The following is a 24295-nucleotide window of genomic DNA, read 5'->3' as shown; positions in this document are numbered from 1 at the left end:
TTTACATACAAAATTCTTATAACTAAATATTGTAAATTATCATATTTTTCTAATATTATACAATCAGTGTTCTTATACGAGTTAACATTTATTCTTTTCAATATATTTATTTCATTTTATACTTAGATGCAAGCACAATTTTCTTATTAAGGTTTCTACTTGTTAAATTGTGATCATGTAAATTCTTTTATGAAGTTTACAAAGATCATAAATTTAACAGTATTCCTGACTGTATGCCTGTTGAGTGTTTTATACCACTGTGCTATCACTGCTTGTTTCATTTAGCAATTTTTTGAAGTAATTACTCCATACTTCAAGGATATCATATTCTCCCTTTCTCATGTCACCTTTATCATCTCTAATTCCTTTTACAGCACTCTTTCCTCCATTTCCAAGCTTCTTCAACAACCTCCAGAATATCTTACCACCTTCTTGATATTTATTTTCTATGTTCTTGCCAAAGATATCCCTTGACTTTTGTTTAGCATTCTTGCATTTGTCTCTGTATTCTCTAAGAGCACAAACTGACTTATTTGCCAGGAACTTTTGATATGGTTTCTTCTTTTCCTTCACTGCCTCTTTAACTTCCTGTGTCCACCAGGGAGTTCTGATTTTTTTTATCCTTGCACACAACCTCACCACATGCCTCTCTGGCAGAATCCATCAATGTTTTCTTCAAGGCTAGCCACTGATTCTCCAAGATTTGGTTCCTGTTCTCAAAATCTTTCATTTTTTCTTCAATAATCTTTGTGTATTTTAGTCTACAGTTCACATCTGAGAACTGCTAGACTTTTATTCACTTTAAAACTTTCTTGCATGTTATTCTTTTCAGTATGAAATTCAATTTTATCCTGCTCAAGACTAAATAGTGATCACTTCCAATTTCAAATCCTCTGTACACTCTGGTGTCCTGCACCACTTTTCTTATTCCTTGCCTCGTCTCTCCATGTGAATTTGTGCACATTTTTATGTTGGAACATGGTGTTAGTAATAACCAGTGCATGTCCTGAGCAGAAATCCAACAGGTATTTGCCATTATTATTAGCTTTGCTCTTTTCTCCAAATTTTCCCAAAATATTTTTGTATGTCTGACAATCATTTCCTATTCTGCTATTTAGATCCCCAACAAGGAGTAACTTTTCCTTTTTCATTGTGTCAGTTGCTTTCTCTAAAGCATTAAAAAAAATTCCTCCACTTCTATCTTAGTAGACCCTTCTGTGGGACCATAGGCACAAATAAGTCTCATTGTCCAGTTCCCCATTCTGATATTTGCCCACATCACTCTACTTGAGACTGCCTGCCATTCAAGAAGATGAGCCTTATATTTTGTGCTGAATACTATGGCTACTCCTTCTTTTCCTTGATTGTCATTGCCTGAATATAACATTTTGTATTTATTGCTTAGAAAGATCTAACCAATTTTTGTCTTTTTTGTTTCAGCCACTCCAAATCACCCCATTATGTCAATCTGGTCCTTATCTAATTCCTCAGCTAGCTCCATTTCTTTGCAATCAGGCTTCTTATGTTGATAGTACCGATCTTTAACTCTGGTGATGTTGAGTTGGGATGTGCTTCCAGTAGCTGACTTTTCGCTGTTTGCCCTGGTTCCCTGGCGAAAACAATGGGTACCTTGTTTAACCAGTTGGCGCCCCAACCGGCATGAAATTTTGTTATGTTGTTCCATCGTTTTGTATATTGGTTTAAGCCAATAAGAATACAATTTGGTTGGCTAAATCCCAAATTGGCAGCCCATCCTCGTTCGTTCAGTATTCAGGTAGATACCCAACAAGGTGCACCACAAGAAGGTGAGGATTGAACATTAGGTCAGAAGCCCTGGTCGGTTCTCCGCATTCCTTTGAACTACAAAAATTGATTTTTTTGAAGTTGCCACAATTGTCTACATTCTGTAGCTTAGAGTAATCCCCGATATTTAAAACATCGAGGGAATTCTCCAAAATTCAAGTTTAAGTACATATGTACCATTCTAGGAATTGATAATTATAATGGAAATACCTATTTAACAGAACTGAATCCAAACAGAAATTTTAAAAATAAGCACCATTTGAACTGTGTTAAATCAAAATAGTCTGTGTAAAAATAGAATTGCTTTTGTTTTCTAAACCGTTATTATGAAATAGTGTGAAAAAAAGTCATGTAAAAAGAGAATTAGCTGTATTATATTAAAAACAAGGATATTAGGAAAGAACATTGTTAGCATTCAGGAATGTGTTAGCATAGCTTATCTCAGGTAGTATGGTCACTTAAACAGAATGAGAGAGGAAAGATTTGCTAAACAAGTGTTTTTTGTCAGGATGGCAGGGAAAAGATCCAGGGTATGACCAAGATGTAGGTGGACTAATACTATAATAAGTTCTTTAGAATCATATAAGATTTGTTAACAGGATGATCTGGAGGAAAATTGTTGATAGGAAGCTAGTAATGAAGTTACTGTTTGTGTAGTACTTTCATAAGATCATGTACCCCCTTCCACAAGCGTATATGTCAGGAATTTGATCATGATATTCTGACCAAACTCTTCCTGGTGCTTTTGTTTAGCTTATATCTCTCTTTTTGACTTCTACCTAGATAAGGCTGTAAACCTATAGTATAGTAGTACTGTGGTGGGGATAATGATTTTTTTTTTTGCTATTTTTTATTAGGATTTGTATTTTCTATTAATTTTTTTTTATCTGATCCAGAAACTTTTCTATGGAAGCCAAACATGGAACTTTTTCAAGCCATTTCAGCCTTCTAAATAAGCAGAGTGGCAGTCTTTCCATGTGATGATGCAATTCATCTTTGGGCATGGATTTTAATTTTCTTTCAAATAGTATATGCTGGCTTATTTGTTTGGAACTCTCAATATCTGTTTTTAAACTGCCTCCAACTTGAGTCCACCATGAAGTTTGAATTTTTCTGTCTTTTCAAAGAATTTTACCAAATCTCTCTGGCTGAATATACATATTATCTTCCAGGTCTTCTACTGATTTTTCAAAATTTGGAGTGTCTTATTTTTCTCTCAGCAATATTAATATATTGAAGTCTACAGTTCATCTCTAAAATTTGCTGAACTTTGATTCATTATAGGACCTTTTCATATTTTTCTTTTCAATATGAAATTCATCTTTCAGCTCCTATGTATTACTCATGTCCTGAACAAGCATGAAGAAATCATTATCAACAATAACATAGCCAATGAGATTTTTCTTATTTCCTCTGTCTTCTCTCCATGTGAATTTGTACACATCTTTGTTAGTAATGACTAATCCAATTTCTGAAATCAACAGGTACATACCATTATTATTAGCTTTGTTCTTTTTTCCAAATTTTTGCAAATAATTTTTGTGTTGTTTAAATCTCCAACAAGGACCAAATGTTTGTCAGTTGCTTGAACAGTATTCATTTTGGTAAACTATGGAGACTACAACTGTGTTGGGAAAAATTACTTTGATTTCATGATGTTTTGACCTTTATATTAAGGTCATTATAGTACGCCCACAGATGCAAGACCCCTCGACACTTCTGCACATGTCAAAAAAAGGAGAATCCATTTTGATTATAGGATAATCAATCCGTATTGTGGGATGAGCTGTTTATTATTACACGACAGAAAATTAACTTCTCTTTTATGATCATTGTAGTTTTTAAAGTGATAACTATTTTGCTTGTATAACAGTTTGAAAATTTTACATATAAAGCATGTGATTTCGTGTGTTGGTGACCAATTCGTACATCGCCTTATTTCTTTCTCCCCGTCAACATCAATTGACTCTTCTTGGCAGCCTGCCAGCGACAGCTCTCGCTTCTGTGGTTGGACTATACGTTGTGTATACACATTATTATTAAGAGAGACCTCCAGGGAGTCAGGGACTCATCGAGGGAGGCCACATGTTATACGCACCAGCTATCATATTATTGAATTCATTCACACTTCTTGCACTCGCACCATCCAGTGGCAATCCATTCCAATCACACACCACCCTATGACAGAAAAGTCTAGCCCTCACCCCCTTTCTTAGCGACATTCATTCTCAACTTCCAAGGATGCCCTCTTGTCCTTTCTCCACCTTCCATAAATTGAAAAATTCTGTCAACTGGAAAAAAAAAACTGTACAACCCTTTCAGAAGATTGTAAGTCTCAATCATACCCCCCCTCTTTCTCCTGTTTACTAGTGTCTGCAGTCTGTAAATTTTTAATCTGTCTTCATAATCAGTATTCTACAATGCCGATATAATTTTTAATACTCTCCTTTGCACTCTCCCACTATATCAGAATCACAGCAGAAACCAGGAGACCAGATCTGCTCATAATAGTCCAAGTGAGGTCTTATCAAGGCTTTGTAAAGAGATAAAATGACATCCTTAACTTTACATGTGAATGTTCGTGTCAGCATTGCAATTATCTTTTGAGTTGTATTTGCAATCTTTTCTATATGGTCCCTGGACTTCAACTTCCTGACTGCTAACTCCAAGATCTCTCTAGCCTCATCAGTTTATTTTAGCATAATCCCACCAATATAATATGACATTAGATATTTAATCATGCCAAAGTGAATAACTTTGCATTTACTGACATTGAACTGACATCCATTTTCCCATGCCCACAATTTCAGCCTATTCAAATCATTCTGCAAGTATTGTATATCAGCAGCATTTCTGATTATCTTACCTATCTTTGCATCACCAGCAAATAGCTGTATGTTGCTTGTCAAATCTTTCCCAATATCATTAATTTACAAATTGAATAACAGTGGACCAAGCACTGATCCTTGTGATACACTACTGGTTACCACAAATTTTGCAGATTCACATCCCCCATATACCACTTTTTGATATCTCTCAGTCAGAATCCTCTTATCCATGCTAATATTCTATAATTCAAACTCATGTTCTCCAATTTAGGCAACAGTTTACCATTTTACCATGCTGTATTCTGTCAAAAACCTTAGCAAAATCCAAAAGTATCATGGTGTATCCATTCCCCTTGTCTAGTTCAGTAGTAACATTGTTATAGAATGTGAGCAAGTTGCTAAAACATGACCTTCCCTTAGTAAACTCATGTTACTCATTGCAAGTAGAGATTCATTGTCAGCCCATTTCTGTATGCAAGCCCTAATCAATTTTTCTAAAATCTTCACCACCACCACCGAGATACTAATTTGTTGATCTTTGGATACATCAGTCTTTGCACCACCATTGTGCAATGGAATTATCATGCATTCTTTCCATTCCTGCAGAATCTTCCCTGTTCTGAGACTCATATTAAACAACCTGATCAAAGGAATAGCCAGTTCAGCTGAACACTCTTTTAGAACACCGGCTGATATCCCATCAGTCCATATTGCTGAATTCTTATTCAGTTTGTGCAACGGCTCTAATACCTCACCCTTATACACCTGAGTTTCTTCATCCAGTGAAGAAGTAGCAGTGAGCTCAATGTTGTGTACACCAATTTGATAGCTTTTAACAAAATGGGCACTTATTGGTTGAACAACCTCTTCTGCATCTGTTACCCTCATGCCATCTGCATTTAGAAGAGTTATTCTTTCATATTCATTCTTTCTTTTACTTGCAGCACATCGATAGAATTCTTGTGGAGTAAAATAGAATAAGAAACTTTTTTATTTGATATTATTTTTGTTTTTGTGGAAAAATATTTGAAAATATTCCTAGTACATAATTTATTATTTATCAGACCTCTGGTTTTATATAGGCCTTATATGAATTTTGTGATTTAAGTCTTTTGATTTTAATCACACCCTCTTTCCTGAATGAAATTGAGGATATATTGTATGTATAAAATTTGCTAAAGTAAGTCGAAATCCATCAGTTTGATTGGGATTTGGAAATGGTAAGAGAATCCCTAAGTGTCCTGTGTAATAGGTTTTTATGTTAATAATAATAATTAACAGTTAATGAAATTGGGAATAATTCTTAATTTGTGTCAAATATCCATAAGTTTTTTTAGCTATGCATATATGCCACATGCAGCCATTGCTGTTTTGATTGTGGAGGATTGAAATTATCAATTATTTGTGAAAAAGTTGGTAATAAATGCATTCTTGGCAGTTACTTTTGTATTTTATTTATATTTTGCTTATTGATGTACTCTACTGTACTTTATCAGTACACTGTTTGACAAAATATTGTATTTCTCAGTACCTGCCGGACTGAAAAAGAGCACTTGATAACAACAAAGTCTGAATATCTAAAGAGTATCATATATTATATTGATTAAATATGTTTAATATTTTTCTAGGTGATGTCATTTTCTGTTGGAGATGTTGTACGAGTTATTGAAGATACGACTCAAGTAAAGGAACTTCAGAGAGGTCATGGAGAATGGATTGATGCCATGAAAGGAGTATGTTTTTTTTTCCTACTATTATGTTTAAAGGTAACATCTGACCTTAATTAAATATTAATTTATTAAATCTGTAGTAAAGAGCTATATATATATATATATATATATATATATATATATCAGGGGTGAATATTCCAGGTGTGCGGTGCTCATCCACGAAATATCAGTATCACCAATATTATATTTTTGCATTTATTCCCGTTAAAGACTCCTGCAATTGTTTGCAGACTTCGCTCGATTCATAAAATTCAACACAATATACTAATGCTTCACTGTCCTCTTCATGAGGGTAATAAAGCATTGGTGCTTCATGAAGAGGGCACTTTCAACGAGTAAACATTGCTTCACATTCGCATTAATAGCCCGGATGTGCTTTCAAAATGCATACACCTTTGAGCCCTTCAAAAAGATGTAAAGAGGGCGCAGCAGGTCAAATTCTTAGCGTTTCAGTATTTTTAAACTGCTGAGAAGGTGAGGCTGGGTGAGCTAACATTTTGAGCTCACCAGCACCTTGCAGCTGTGATTGATTGTCGTGTCAACCAATCAATTGAATGTTGTCGCTTGTCATGAGTTGAGTGCTTTCTATATCTGATGGCTGTATTACAAATAGCTGTTTCAAAATTTTCAGTTCCAGAAAACTTGTAAGTGGATGTTAGGAGAAAAATGCTAATTGTTTTTTCTTTTGCTTATGCAGTATAGCATCTGTTGAGGTTGCAAAGTTTTTTAACCGTATAGAGACATTTTTATTCTAGTCTTTGGAAACAACAGAGTAAAAAAATCTATTCCTGAATAAAAATGAATATTCTGTGTATTATAAGATGTTGTTGATCTACAAAAAATACCAGCACATGTGAGATTGATAAGACAGAAGAAGAACCGCTAATACTAAAAAAAAAAAAAAACTAATGAATGTAGGATTCCCGAAAGTGTGGATAATTCCAATAATGATCAGATGTTATGTATACTGAGTCTCAGTAAACAAAATAAAATTCTTGGAAAACGAAGCGAAATATACACAAACCAGAGAAATACACATAACGTATACAGGAATAAATATGGTTTTATGAGATGATTTACTACTCTATCAAACCATATTTATTTCTGCAATAATCTCTCTCTCTTCATAAGTTTTTTTTTTTTTTTAATTATGCCATCATAAATTCACTTATTCATCTTTAGACTTTATGGGATCATGCTATTCGCTCTACCCAGCAACTTATAGGACACACATATCACAAATGATAATTATTTAATTCATTTACATTAGGTAAATGGTAAATGAATTAAATGAATTAAATAATTCATTTAATGGGGCAAACGGGACACTTCCCCCGGGATCGAGTAAAAAATTCCACAAATTATAATCGTAAAAGTGATTGAGATATGTAATTTTACACTCTTGACCCTGGGATGCTTTCTGTCTTAAAATTTTATTATATGTTGGCCTGTTTTGATCCAAGGCATGGTAGCCATAGAACACGTTTTATTGCAGCAATAAAACGTGTTCCTGTGTTTGGTTCATCTTTTTCTGATTTGTGAAAAAAATATTCACAATGAATATTCAAAAATATTCACTGTTGTGAGCAGAGACCAGTTAATTTGCCCTCTGTGTCTAGTGAATGAAGTGTGAATTGTAAATTTATAGTGAAACAAATTTAAACAGAAAAATACATTTTTAAAAGGTAAGTGTATGTAATTTAATATTATTTTACTTGTTAGTTTTATGATTTTTTTGCTTTTAAACTGAAATAATTTAATTTAGGATTTTGGGATTAATTAATTAGTTGATTTTTAATAAAATATACGGGTCAATTTTTTTAATATATAAAATTGTGCTAAAACTGTATTAATTCTGAATACTTTTTTTTTCTCAAGAATTAAAGATTATTAAAATCGATGTAAAATGAAAATAATATATTTATAGTTTAAATCGACAAATAATTACATAAAAAATGATAAAAGATGTTTATTGATATAATTATTTAATTAAATAAATAATGATAAAAATTTATTGATGTAATTATTTGTCTCCAAGCTTTTCCCCCACTGGAAAATTTTCTGCCAAGACACACCCATGCATACAGTCAAATTGATGTGAAATTTGTAGTGCAGGTTGTATAATCCACACAGCAGCACACCCAACTGAAATGAGCACCTGAAGCCACTGATATATATCAGTTCTCAACCCCTCATCATCATGTGGCAAAAACAGTGAGATTCCTATGAAATTATATTTTCCTAGTCTGAGGAAATGTCAACTGGACCTATTAGCACTTACTGACCCAAAGTGACTGAGGCTATGTTCCATCTATGTGGGTTTCTGGCTTTAATCCTTTAAGGACATCCCAAAATACTCTCTAAACTAAGAACTTTCTCCATTCAAGGGTACAGCAGCAGTGCAGTTCTGCAGGCTAGCCAGCCAAGTGAGGTATGAGACTAAACCTCGTTCTAATGCATTAGGAGGCTCTCTGATCACCAGTGCACACATATCTCTATCTGATTAGTTTTGCTTTTCACTGAAAATCAAAACAGTTACTTTTAATATAACTGAAGTTAAAAAATAATTTTCCACGAAAAAATCCAACTAAAAAAAAATTCTGCATCTGCTTCATGATAATTTGCTGCATAATTACAAACATAAATGATGTATATCTATCATACTTTTAGGCATCCTTCCCAAAGACAGCAATGTCATACTTACTGTCATCTTCCTGAACCTCCTATTTTTACTTTAACATAAATAGCTATAACAGCCACTGTATACCTTGATTCTCCAAGCTGATTCCTTCATGAGAGGAGTTGGCCATTCATGTTCATTTGCACAAATACTTGTGCATTTATGCAGTACAATATTTCATGCCAGAGAATGCCAAATGTAGGATTTTCCCACCTTTGATACAAGATATTCTTGCTCCATGTGTAATAGTCAGTTGTTATCCCTGCTGCTCTTTAAATTCTGAAAATACCTTTAACTTCTGTGACTTTACATCCAAAGCTTGACTTCTTGCAATGCAATTATGCAGCCTTTTTTGCAAGAAAGATCCCACTTCATCTTCCTTTATTTTACATGATATCCACATCTCCAGAAAAATATCAGATCTCTTGTTGGACTGAGTTATCTTTCTAGTCTTTTTTTGACACAAGCATATCACATCCAGAATCTCTTCATCTTCAAAACAGGTGAACCTCTTCTTTTCAAGACACTAATTCTCACCCATATAGTTTCTAACTGCATGCAAATTCTGAATCTGCTCACTCCTTAGAATACTGTTCACATACACATTTGTTATGGGGCACCTAAAACCTTCCTACAATTCACGATGATATGCAGAAAAAAGCAGTGCAATTAATTAATGATTCCTTTCATCAGCTCATTCCAGTTATTTTTTTCATAAATGTTCTATTTTATCATTTTACTTTAGACATTTTCATAGGTGCTATTTTGCTAACTGGCCTCCATTACTTCTCTACTTTATTTAACCATGTAAAAACGTGAGTAGGTGCTGATTGACATCCATAAGCAGTCCAACTTCACTTTTAGTATATTAGTTAGCAAGAATGAATGATTTAAAATGTGAAAAGCATAGAATGAGAGGAGATATCTCAACATTTTCATAAGAAAAAGATGTTGAAGGAATACCGTGTGCATAAAGATGTCAGTTATGAAAATCATAAGGAGCAGACCAGAAGAATTACAACTGTCCTATGAAAAGCTAAGTCTGAGTGTGAAAAGAAACTGGCTTTGCATGCTAACTTACTTATCCTCTTCATGTTCCATGACACACAAGACTGATATCTATTTCTTCCAGATACCTCAGTCCTGAGCCACCAGCTTGACTTCTCTCTAGCAATTCCACTCAGCCATTCTTCTTTCCTTTTCTGTCATTCTCTGCCAAGTTAATTTAAGTTTTTCCATTTTCTTTCTGGGATTCATGTCAAAGCCACTCTAAGAATCTCTCTCTGCTGTCCATTCTCAGCATTCCCAGTCCCTTTCCATATGCTTTTTTTTTTTTTTTTTCATCAGTGATCTTTTTTATACAGTCAGCTTATATAAGTCATGGTTATATGTTGGGGCCAAAATATTTTTAATATTTTGTTTGAAAACTATTTAATTTAGCTTCTGTTTTTTGGTCAGCTTAAATTTCTCTGATCCATATAATGTTTTTTTGATATTGTTTTTTGATATTTTGAAGACTTCCATGTATTATTGAATTTTCTGAAAGCATTTGGTTAGCTGAAGACGACCCAAAATGAATCATTATGCTGCAAGTAAAAGAAAGAATTTGAAAGAATAACTCTACTGAGGGGATGCTTAACAGTCAAAGCTGTACTGAGACACCTTCCCACCTCCACATAGCCTTTTAAGGAATGCTTAAAACCAACTGAGGCTTCTCACCTAATGTCTAATCTTTACTTTCTTGTGGTGCACTCTGTGAGGTATCTATCTAGATACTGAATAAATGAGGATGGGCTGGCAATTTGTGATTTAGCTGGCCAAATTGTATTTTTATTGAATTAAATCATGATGCAAATTGATGGTACAACATTACAGAATTTTATGCTGGCTGAAGTGTTACCCTGTAAAACATTTTTTTTTTTTTTTTTTCAGGAAATCAGGGTTGTTAGATCCTGAATGAAGGAATCTTGCAAAGAAATCATTCATTCAGGGTCTAACATACTAAACTACACAAACAATGAGAAATACCTGCACGTCAGCTGAAATTAAAGTGAAACTTCTTCACATATGTATAAAATTTCTTTTTATTTTATGTACCATATACGGTAGTATCTCGCTAATCCGAACTGCGGTTTGAAAGAAAAACAAAGTTTTATTTATAACGTATTATTATTTTGTGTGCTATTATTTTTATTTAATAATTATTATTTTAACTATTATTATTTATTTTATTATTATTACAGTACAGTATATTTTTTTTTTCATACTGTTGATTGTATGGTTACACTGTAGGCCTATTTTGATTTATTGTGTGTTCACGTTTGCTTTTTTATACTGTACAGTACGTACTATATTGTCCACATGAATCACCGCTGTCGAGCGTCATGGAAAAAACTGTGGCCTTCTAGAATTTACAAAGATAACTAGAGCGATACACAAAAAGCAGATATTCAAAACGGGCATAATTTGGTTAAAAATATAAATCCAGATGTTGAAATTTCACAAACAGATTGTATGGAATGGGTTACAGGCAGAACCGAAAGTGAATTCGAAATTAAATCAGATGCTTAAATTATAAATATGATGCTACAGAATGAATTAGCAGAAGATGATGACGATAAAGAACTCTAAGAAAAAATAGTAAAACACGAAGAAGCAGTTGACAGTTTTAATATGTGTATAGAACGGGCTAAGCAGAATGATACGCCATTCCACAAAATTTTATTGCTAATGCAGCTCCAAGAAGAAGCATTCAAAAAAAGTTTAGCTTCCAAGAAGCAAAAGAAATAAATAAAAAAAAAAAAACTTTTTTGTGTTATTTTATGAAACTTTTTTGTGTGTTGTGTACAAGAAAGTGATATTTTTTACACAAATTAAGTTATGTACTGAACTATGCAATTTTATTAAATCGGAATCCTCAACAACACAGGTAAATACAAACTAAATATTTTACTAAAATAAACTTGCGTACTGTATTATTTTTTTAAGTTTTATATTACAGTACAGTAGCATTTTTTCTATCAGTTAATTCATTTATTTACAGAATTAAATTGATGTTCCATTAGAATCTGATTATTTTAGTCTTAAACGCTAGTTATTGTTGCCTCTTGGGGAGAAAATTCGCTAATCCAAACTTTTCGCTAATCTGAATGAGCGTAGTTTTTATTAGTTTGATTAATGAGATACCACTGTATTTTAATCTGTTGTGTCATACCAAGATCGAATTAGAGAATGCCTTAAAAGAGGAATTTGTTAATATTATTTAAGCCTCACTTTGGCTGTATAGAATGATTGTGAGTCACCAGATAGATGTTAAGTAACAATTCATAGAAGGTACACAACTACACATGTCCAGCATAATGCCAGAGGCAGTAGCTTATGCGGAAAGTACGTTGCTGCGAATTCTGTGAATACAAGAGTATAACAACAAAGGGGAGAGCAAAGGATGAACCCAAGGGGAGAAAAGATATAGGTCATGTGCAAAGGGGACTCCAAAAAAGGGGGCACTTGAACAAAGAATATAGGGGAATGAGCGCCGTATCGACTCTCTCTTGTCTTATCATTTTTCTGGTTCCTGCTTCGGAAGTTAGCCAGTGGTTCGAGTAAGGGGGATGAAGCGTCAGTGCTACGATGTTGGACGGCGAGCTTTCCTGAGACTGTTGTATGATTCCACGCAGAGCTGAAGGTGAAATTTTCCAGCCCTAGCAGAATCTAGCCTTCACTGAAGAGTCCCATTGAGAGGAATAGAGATGTTTCTTGAGATGAAAAGAATCGAGTCTGTGATCGGCAGTAATTATGAAGATAGAGTAGCCCCTACGCTGGTATAAGGACAGCCAATAGACAAGATGTAACCAGATGTACACATGATGCTGAAGGTCATGGGAAAAAGTTTGGCTAAAGCAGAATTACTCTGTTTTGTGTTTAGAATTCCTTAGTAGAGAGAAGATTACTTTTGAATGTAAATTATGAGCATCATTCTAAAGAACTTTGTGGACAGACTCTAATTTGAATATTAGCCTCCTTTTGAGAATAAGAAGAATTGTTTGGAAGAGGTCTTTTGTGTTGTATGTGATTGATTTGACATTAGGAGATTAGGACTGTAGACTTATAGTAACTGAAGAACATTAGAATGTTAGTTATATTATCTTTATGAATGGCTTGCAGAAGGGAATTTTAGCTTAACACCATATCATTTGCTATCTATCCCAATTATCAGTCACTGTGTCTTACATGCTTTATAACCTTTGATTTAAATTTAAAGTTTGTTGATCTTTTAACTCGAGCTTCCTTATTTAGTATTGAGATAAATTGAATGCTTGAATTTCTTTAGTGTATTTTGCTTTGATATTCCAATAAACATAATTTATTTACCTATACCTTAGTCATGCCTGTTTACGATTCCGAATTACCACTTAAAAAAATAGAACCTCTTTTGGCGGGAAGGAATTAGGAAGTATATATATATAATCATACATTTAGGTCATGACTGCAGTCTTAATCTATACAGCCGTATTAAAGTAAAATATGGTGTAAGAACATCTCAGAAGCTAGTATTGTCTCCCTGAGTAAGGATCTTTTCTGCTATAGGATACTGGCTGGCACAGCATAATATAAATTTGCCAGTATCCGAAAAGGAAACAATCCTAGATATAAGTATATTAGGACCGATATCTGAAGAAGTAAAATAGCGATTGAAAGATAGAAAGGGAAGATATAAAAATAAGAAAAACAACGACGTAACAGGGTTAACAGTGCAAAGTCCGTTACTGGTACAAATCCTGGAACACATCCTAACTCAACATCAGAAGAGTTCAAAATTGGTACCATCAAAAAACATCAATGGAAAAGAAATGGAATAAGCAGAATTAGATAAGTGCCACATTGACATGTAATAAGTGTAACTGACACAAAGAAGGCAAAAGCAGGTGAAATCTTTCTAAGCAACAAATATAGAAGATTATATTCAGACAATAACATTCAAGGAAAAGAAGGAGCAGCTATAGTATTCAATACTAAATATGAGCATAATCCTCCTGAATAGCTGGAAGTATCAAGTAGTGTGGGAAAACATCAGAATGGGAAACTGAATGATGAGATTTATTTGTGCCTATGATCTCACAGAAGGTTCTACTAAGGAAGAGGTGGAAGAATTTTTCAAGGCATTAGGGAAGACTGCTGACACAACGAAAAACGAAAAGTAGGTCCTTGTTTGAGATCTAAATAGCACAGTAGGACATTATTACCAGACTTATAGAAATTGTTTGGGAAAATTTGAAAAGAGCAAAGCTAGTGATAATGGCAAACACTTGTTGGATTTCTGCTCAGGAGAAGGACTAGTTATTACTAACACCATGTTCCAACATAAAAATGTGCACAACTTTACATGAAAAGAAGATGCAAAGAATAAGAAAAGTCTCATTGACTCTGTTATTGTTGACAATGTTTTCCTACTGGTTCAGACATGAGTATACAGAGAGTGTTGAAAAGGATAAAATTGAATTTTATTTAATCATTTAGTGTTGAAAAGGATAAAATTGAATTTCATATTGAAAAGAAGAGTGTGTAAGAAACTTTTAAAATGAATCAAAGTTGAGTAGCTATTAGAAGTGAACTGTAGACTCAAATGCAACCATTAATCAAGAAAAAAAAAGTAAACAGATTGAAAACAAAAACCAAAAAAAAAACAAAAAAAAAGAAAACAATAATTGATTTAGCCAGAGAGGCATGTAGCATGGTAATCTGCAAGAATAAAGAAGTCAGATCTCTATGGTAGACTAGGAAGTTAGAGAGGCAGTCAAGGAAAAAAAAAAAAAGAAAGCTTATCAAAAGTTCTTGCAAGTACATCAGCTTGTACTCTTAGAGAATACAGAGATAAATGTAAGAAAGCAAAACACTGTAAACAAAAGTTTTGTGACAGCTTTGGTAAGAACACAGAAAATAAATATCAGGAAGATGGAAAAATATGCTAGTAGTTATTAAAGAAGCTTAGAAATGGAGGGAAGAGTACTGTAAAGGGATCAGAGAGGATAAAGGTGAAGTAAAACTGAGCACAAAGATATTCCAGTTGTCTTTGAGTAATTACTTTGAAAGATGGCTAAATCAAAGGAGTGTCAGCACAGTGGTAGAAGACACTCATTGTTAATGAATGTTTTCTCATATGGATAAATAAGGATACGAATTCCATTATTGCATCATAAAATTCATATCCTTATTTGAAGTAGAAAGAGCCAGCAAAAACCTGAAATTATCATGTTGGAGGCTTAATGGATTTTTTTACAACACTCAAAAAGAATTAAAATAGAATTTAATACTTCCTATATTTCGTCCTAGTCACTAGGACATCTACGGGAATTACAAAAACAATTAATGTAACATATACACAAATAACAAACAATACTAAGCCCAACCACGTGGGTGACACTTAAGTCCTATCTAGGTAGAGCATCCTCTAAGGGCAGTAGTAGGTGGCCTGGAATGTAAGGTGGGAACTCTGGTGAAGAGTGTTTCCCAAATCTTCGGAAGCTTAATGCAACCATATTTATTGAGATTTGGTTGGTTTTTGAGAGCTGCTGCTGCTTCTAAGAAAAGTCTCTCTTTCTTGAATTTGCTGTGGTGGAGCATGGTGGTTTTCTTCCATGATACCCTGTGGGTGGTGTCCAAAACATGGTCAGCCAAGCCTGAATGGCCGTAGTTGTGTTTGAAGATGTAAGACTTGTGTTCCTCTAGACGGATGGATGCTGATCTGCCTGTCTGTCCAAAGTATGCCAGCTTACAGGAACAGGGTACTTTGTAAACTCCAGGCTGAGAGAGAGGAGGGAGCTGATCTTCCAGCAACCCAGCAAATTCAAGAAAGAGAGACTTTTCTTAGAAGCAGTAGCAGCTCTCAAAAACCAACCAAATCTCAATAAATACGGTTGCATTAAGCTTCCGAAGACTTGGGAAACGCTCATCACCAGAGTTCCCACCTTACATTCAAGGCCACCTACTACTGCCCTTAGAGGGTGCTGTACCTAGATAGGACTTTAGTGTCACCCACGTGGTTGCGCTTAGTATTGTTTGTTATTTGTGTATATGTTACATTAATTGTTTTTGTAATCCCCGTAGATGTCCTAGTGACTAGGACGAAATATAGGAAGTATTAAATTCTATTTTAATTCTTTTTGAGTGTTGCAAAAAAAATCCATTAAGCCTCCAACATGATGTCCTCACAGCACTTAAGCCTCTACACACGTATATTGAAATGTGTTAAGGCAGCTGGAGTAGATGATATTCAACCAGAAATGCTCAAATATGGAGGTATGAAAGTTTTACAGGTGATACACTACATAATTTAGAACACCTGGTTAAATTTCAGATGATTGGAGTAGAGCTCTCATAGTTCCATATATAAAAAGAGATAAAACTGAATTTGAGGATAACCGAGATATGTCCCAATTGAGAGTACTTGGTAAGATTTATGCAAAGTATACTTAAGAAGTGGCTAAGAAAATTTGTGTAAGGGAAGCTTGGTGAAGAACAAGCTGGATTCAGGTCAAATAGAGGTTGCCATGATCATATTTTCACTTTAAGACAAATAATTGAGAAATTGTGGATGTAACAACGATCTGAATTTAAGTTTTGTAGATGAGAAAAGGCATGTGTGAAGGTGCCAAGAAAAAAGCTCTTTCAAAACACTACAGTTATATGGTGTAAATTGAACATTATATTGAGCAATATATATAGCTTTTATTTGATCTGTTAAGTCAGCAGTTAGAATAAGGAGGTACAGGAAGATGGTGTGTGTTAAATCAGGTTTGCAACAAGGGTGCACATTATCTCCATTGTTATTCATTTTCCATCTTGATCACATTGTGAAGGAAAGTGGTATGAAACCTGATATCAAAATTGGTGATGTTAATCTTAGCTCTTTACATTATGCAGATCATGTTATACTTCTGAATAAATCCAATATAAGTCTGCAAGATTCCTTGACTAAACTGAATGACTGTTATAATAAATTTGGCATGAAAATAATAATAAAAAGACAAAGACAGTGAAAGTAGGCAAAAACATTGAAAGCATCAACTATATCCTGAAATCAGAACCTCTGAAATAAGTAAAACATTTCAACTATTTAGGCATAATTTTTAGTGAAGAAGGCAAATTAAATATGGAAATAGAGAATAGAATTAGCAAAGCTGGTATGTATATATGAAGTTGCTGAATAAATTTATATGGAATAAGAGAGAAATTAGTCAAAACATTAAACTGCCTATATACAAGAAAGTGTTCAAACCAATTTTAACTTATGGATCTGAGAGCTAGGATAAAAATAAGACTTGATGAAAGACTGAAGGCCACCAGATAGAGTTCTGAGAAAGATCAGGAGAATAAACAGATGGCATCAATTGCAGTATCAGAATTGATGATATTAGTAAAGATTTACTATTGTTAGCATTCAGGAATGTGTTATGAAAGCTAATCTCAGGTGGTATGGTCACTTAAACAGAATGAGAAAAGAAGGATCAGAAAAACAAGTGTTCTTTGCCAGGTTAGCAGGAAAACGCCTCGGCGATGACCAAGATGTAGGTGGATTTATACAGTAAAAATTGTAGAAGACATAAATATAAGATCTGATAATGTTGGAGTATTGGCAGATAATAGATTACTTTGGAAAATTGTCAGTCTATTGTTAGTGAGGATATAACTTTTTTCATCTAGTACTATCCTTATCCTTTACAACTGCTTTTGGTACATATCAGGAATTTGATGATGATGAATGCAGATAGTATGCAGGTCACAGATGCAGAAAAGTTTGTTCAACTAATGAGTACCTATTTTGCTAAAAGTTATCAACCTGGTGTATGCAACACTTAGCTTACCTCTTCCTCTTCATTGGATGAAGAAACTCAGAGAGGAAACTAGAGCTGTTGCACAAACTGAACAATAATTCAGTAATATGGGCTGATAGTATATCATCACACATGCTAAAAAGAATGTTCATCTCAACGGGCTCTTCATTTTACCAGGCTATATACTTTGAATTTTAGAATAGGGAAGATTCCACAGGAGTAGAAAGAATGTATGGGAATCCTATTGCACAAAGGTAGTGCAAAGACTGATTTATCTAACCATGAATCTGTCTAATATTTAAGCTTATGTGCTGGCTTAAACTTATAAGGTTTAATGGAAAGAATACAGTACAGTGGAACAATAAAATATAAGCTTATTAGATCCTATATTTCATCTGTCACAGAGATATCATCAGGGATACATTCTCAAAATTTTATAAGCGCACACAAAAAGAACTCAAAACTACAAGTGGAAGTAATTAGACTACAAGCCTGACGTCTTATTGAAAGGCACCCTCTTTGGGTGCTGTTGAAGTCACTTCACAATTCGGTTACTTGTGTGATATATAGAGGCTAATGACTGTGAAGTCATTAGCCTCTATATATCACACATCATCCCAAAAGTAATGTCTTTTTTTTTATACTGTACTTGTTCAAAACATGTCTCAGCTTGTCTAAATATGAATTTTTAAAAATCCACATCCTCCATATTCTCCTGATCTTGCACCTTCAGATTTCCACTTATTTCGAAGTTTGCAACATTTCATTAATGAAAACTTTAAAATCGAGACTTTGGTTCTTGTTTTCAAACTATTGCATTCTTTCTTCAATAATGTTTGTATAGTTGAGTATACAATTTACCTGTAAAAGCTGCTCAACTTTAATTCTTTGTAAAACTTTGTTACATACTATTCTTTTCAGTGTGATAATCAGTTTTATCCTATATAAAACTAAGTGATGGTTACTTCCTATTTCAAACTCTGCCATCCATTCGTATTGAAAATTTTTTTTAGTATCTTCTGTGACACCCTATTAGTAATACTTGTATGTTTCTATCATATCCTCTGTTTTCTTTCTATCAGCCAGACTATAATCTACAAACCTTGTCTGTCTGTCCTCTGAAGCTGCTCCAGAGACAGTCACCATTTTGGTTAGTCATCTCTGAATTCTTTGCTGACATCACAAAATCCATGTAACCAAATCTGTGCACAGTAGTCCGGATGTACTTATACCAAAGCTTCAAAAAATCGCCAGATTGTCAGTACATTGTTAATTGTTAATATTTCATTAATTTTTTTCAGTTGTGCTGCTCACTTGCATTTTCTCCTCTATAGCTTCATTAATAGTCTTGAAACATTTTATGCACTCTCATCAGTCAGGCAAATACCTTGATAGTCAGTTATCAACTTGAGTGAAATACCACACTCACCTAATGGTTGTGCAGATCTGGTCAGTTAATTATTATCCTGTAACAGTGTATTGAAATAGATGTTAACTTTGAGGTGAGAAATGATTTCATTGCCTTGTCTGACACCACTGTCCCACTTATTAGTGGCCCCTGATGTTTCATGTTATTCAGAGAGGGTTTTCAGCTTATGTAATAAAATTAAATTTTTTAAAAAGAATTTGAATTAATATAAAGAAATTAAATATTTAAAGTAAATAAAAAAATAATTTTCCAACTTTCCAAGCCTTCCATTTTTCTGCATATATATTGCATCATATAAAATAGGCTAATCACTATCTTTTGCTCATCTTTTTAAGTTAATGTCACTATTAGTTGGTTACTTTGCAATATGCTTGAGCTCTCTAAAGATAAAATGATGTATGCATATCACATTATGACAAAACAAGTGTTGTTAGGAGCAATAAGGTAAAATAAAAGTACAAAAACACTTTATGACATGTAAGATGTCACAGAATTAGCATTATTTAAACTAAAATTGAGATTAAACTCTTCTGATTTTTTTTTTTTACCCATCAATGAATAATTCTCACTTGTCACAGACCAGCAGGCAAACATTTTTTTACCCATGCACTGCTCATCAGTTTCCAGCAGCACAGTGTAATCCCAATAGTATAATACACAACTTGCAATCTCTTCAGCTCAATTTGCCACATTAACCTGGAAATTATTATATTTTGTCAGCCCTCTCATTGTATTCAAATCATCCTCCAGGACTTCTAGGTCATCTTTATTAAATTTTGCCCTCTCTCTCTCTCTAGTTTAGCATCAACAAACAACTGAGTGTTCCCTCTCATATCATTTCTGCCTACTAACATACAAGTTGAACAGCACCAGCTCAAGTATTGTCAGGGTATTGACAGGGTACTGTTAAATGCCTTTGCAGAGTCTAGCAGCATCACTGTGTAGTCAATTGTCTTATCTAACTCATCTGTTACTTTTTTGCAGAAGTTGAGTAACTTACCAAGACTATCTCTTTTCAGTCATACTGTCTTTCATAGACTATTGGATTCATATCTACTCATTACTGAGTAGATATGAGTAACCAACTTTTTCAGTATATAATCCTATACTGAAATCAATGGGTAAGGCAGCAGATGAGAATGGCAGAATATCAGTGACTAATGCACAAGTTCCACAACAAAAATTTGGGTAATGACATATGGTAATGATAAGGAGTCATGTAGGTTTTACAAAATATCTTAAAATAACATATGTTTCATTATTAAAGGATGTGAAGAATGTGATCAGTAAGCTCATGAGCAATACAAATCACATTCGGTAAGGAAGGTGAGAATGCTAACATCAGTTTATGAGAGTAAGTTAGCTGAGCAGACCAAAGGAAATCCCAAACAGTTCTTTTGCAACATTGTGAGCAAAACTGAGACCAACTGAAGGATAACTTTAATCAGTGCTAATAGTAGAGATAACAGAAGCAGAAGAAATAGTTGAATTACTGAGTGATCACTTTGCAAGGGTGTATCATTCAGAGGGAGACGATGCAGTGCTAATCAGCAGAGGTAGGTGAACTAGAGATTAAGATATTAAGTAATACCAGTGTAAATACAGCTATGGAATAGGAAAGGAGTCGGCAACACAGCGCCTGCAGTGAATTTTTAGTGCACCCTCAGAGAAATTATTGTAAACTGCTTTCTTTTATGCCTATTAAGATGAGAGACCACTGATCATAAGTAGTTTGAGTTGATGACGTCATTTAGTTATCAATGCGACTGCTCTCGCTACCCTTCACACCACTTCTAAACGTTGTTAGAACCCTTTGTTTTTTAGTATGTGTGTTTGTTTAATTTTATGTTTACTAAAGAAAACATAAAATTAAACACTGAATTGAAATTAGAAGAATTTCTAAATTTCTACGCAGAATTGTGGACAGATAAATATTTTAAAAAAGACAACTGGCAAACATTTAATAAAAATAAAAAGGAAATAACTAAATAAGAATTAGAAATCAGCCTGAAAGAAACAAGAAACGGAAAATCACCTGGAGAAGATCAGCTAGGTTCAGAATTATATAAATATGCAGGAACAAGATTCAAAGAAAGACTCCTATTATTTTTAAATAAAATTTATAAAACTGGTACCCCCCCCCCCCAATAGAATGGAAAAAAGCAATTGTGATTCCTATTTTTAAAAAAGGTAATAGAGATGACCCTAAAAACTATAGACGTATAAGCATACTAAATTCCTGTTACTAAATATATAGCAGAATTTTAAAGAGCAAACTAATGAAATATATTCCAAAACTTTATTTTAGAAGTACAGAATGGATTTGGAAGAGGGTGATCTGTATAGACCCAGCCTTTTGCCTAAAATTCATAATACAGAAAAAAAGAGAATACAATTTAGAAACACATTGCATTTATTGAATTTGAAAAAGCATTTGACAAAGTTAAAAGAAGCATTTTATTTAACAGATTAAATGAAAGACAAATGCCAAATAATATCCTGAAAGCTATCATAAGTATATATGAAAATAATCAAATACATCATCAAATTCCTGACAGGTACACTCAAGGGGTGTATAGGATATGATAGTACTACATGAAAATTTATATTGTTACTAACTTCCTATCTACAATTTTCCTCCAGATCAGCCTGTTACTTGTCAAGACTCCAACATTATCAGATCTTATATTTCTATTGTCTAAGGCACATTGTACCGTATCAATCCACCTATATCTTGGTCTTCCTCTGAGTCGTTTTCTTGCCAACCTGGTAGAGAACAGTTGTTTTGCTAATTTTTCCTCGCCCATTCTGTTTAAGTGACCATAGCTCTGCTAATGCATTCCTGGATGCTGACAATCTCAAGTTCTTGACCAATATCTTCATGTTTAATATGATATTGATACCATTTGTCCATGCCTCTAATCTTTCTCAGAACTCTCATATCTGTGGTTTCTAGTCTTTTGTCAAGTGTTTTACTTCTCACCCAGCTTTCAGATCCATAAGTTAAAATTGGTTTAAACACTGTCTTGTATATAGTTAATTTAGTGTTTTGACTAATTTCTCTCTTATTCCATATAAATTTATTCAATTGACACCCTACCATACCAACTTTGTTGATTCTGTTGTCTGTTTCCATATTTAACTTACCATCTTCACTAAAAATCGTTCCTAAGTAGATGAAATGTTTTACTTCACAATGCAGTTGATATTTTCAATGTTTCTGCCTATTTTCATTGTCTTTGTCTTTTTAATGCTGTCCTTCATACCATATCTATTACAACAGTTATTCAATTTAGTTAGGGAATCTTGCAGACTTGTAGCGGATTTATTTAGAAGTATAACATCATCTGCATAAAGCAAAGAGCTGAGATTAACACTTCCAATTTTGATATCAGGTTTAATACCACTTTCCTTCATATTGTGATCCATAGAGATAATGAATAACAGAGGGGATAATGTACACTCTTGTCTGACACCAGATTTAACATTTAACCATCTTCCTGTACTTCCTTCAATTCTAATTGCTGAAATACAACTCAAATAAAGACTAAGTGTTGCTTGATATAATGCCCCATTGACACCATATAACTGTAGCATATTCAATAGCTTCTCTCTTGGCACCTTGTTATATGCCTTTCCCAGATGGATAAAACTTAAATACAGCTCTTTGTCATATTCCCATGATTTTTCAACTATTTGTCGTAAAGTGAAGATCTGATACTGACAGCTTCTATTTGACCTGAATCCAGCTTGTTCTTCACCAAGCTTTTCATCCACAATTCTTCTCAACAGGTTCTCAAGTATACTGGCATAAATCTTGCCGGGAACACTCAGTAGGGAAATACCTCTGTAATTCTCACATTCAGTTTTATTTCCCTTTTTATATATGGGTACTATGAGAGCTCTACTCTAATCATTGGGAATTCGTCCCTCTGTCCAGGCTTTCTGAACTATGCAGTGCAGCCACTGTAAGACTTCTATACCACCATATTTCAGCATTTCTGGTCAAATATCATCTACTCCTGCTGCCTCTCCACATTTCCAGCCTTTGATGGCTTTTTCTACTTCAAGTGTGGATATGTGTTCCTGCCTATTGAGTGTTTTTTACCACTGTGCTATCACTGCTTGTTTCATTTAGCAATTTTTCGAAGTAGTTACTCCATACTTCAAGGATATCTTTTTCTCCTATTTTCATGTCACATTTATCATCTCTAACTCCTTTTACGGCACTCTTTGCTCCATTTCTAAGCTTCTTCAACAACCTCCAGAATATTTTGCCACCTTCTTGATATTTATTTTCTATGTTCTTGCCAAAGTCCTCTCATGAGTTTTGTTTAGCTAGTTTGACAATGTTTAGCTTTCTTACATTTGTCTCTGTATTCTCTAAGAGCACAAGCTGACTTATTTGCCAGGAACTTTTGATACGCTTTATTCTTTTCCTTCACTGCCTCTTTAACTTCCTGTGTCCACCATAGAGCAGTTATTTTCTTCCTTGCAGACAACCTCACTGCATGAGTCTCTGGCTGAATCAATCATTGTTTTCTTCAAGGCTTGCCACTGAATCTCCAAGGTTTGGTTCTTGTTCTGAAACTCTTTCATTTTTGATTCAATAAGCTTTGTGTATTTTTTGTCTACAGTTCACATCTGAGAGCTGCTCAACTTTTATTCACTTTAAAACTTTTTTACATGTTATTCTTTTCAGTATGAAATTCAGTTTTATTCTGCTCAAGACTAAATAGTGATCACTTCCAATTTCAAATCCTCTGTACACTCTGGTGTCCTGCACCAGAGAAAACATCACTATTAACAATAACATTAGTCAACGAGACTTTTCTTATTCCTTGCTTCTCTCCATGTGAATTTGTGCACATTTTCATGTTCGAACATGGTGTTAGTAATAACCAGTTCATATCCTGAGCAGGAATCCAACAGGTACTTGCCATTATTATTAGCTTTACTCTTTTCTCCAAATTTTCCAAAAATATTTTTCTATG

At 33.9% G+C, this 24295-nt stretch overlaps 1 protein-coding gene across 2 annotated transcripts in view; it reads left to right on the top strand.

Moving 5' to 3' along the window:
• The window catches only part of mib2 (E3 ubiquitin-protein ligase mind bomb 2), a 360322-nt gene that overhangs the window by 185432 nt on the left and 150595 nt on the right, over window positions 1-24295 (top strand). For both annotated transcript variants that reach the window (XM_090392033.1, XM_090392032.1), the window contains exon 10: window positions 6260-6364. In XM_090392033.1, the coding sequence (XP_090248159.1) occupies window positions 6260-6364 (105 nt within the window). The remainder of the gene's footprint in view (window positions 1-6259; window positions 6365-24295) is intronic.

The sequence above is a fragment of the Typopeltis vanoorti genome, chromosome 4 (genome assembly GCF_054136105.1).
Source record: "Typopeltis vanoorti isolate ZY-2024b chromosome 4, IOZ_Tvanoo_1.0, whole genome shotgun sequence".
NCBI lineage: Eukaryota > Metazoa > Arthropoda > Arachnida > Uropygi > Thelyphonidae > Typopeltis > Typopeltis vanoorti.
Note: the sequence above shows the minus strand (reverse complement) of the source record. Positions and strands in the feature narration are given on the sequence as shown.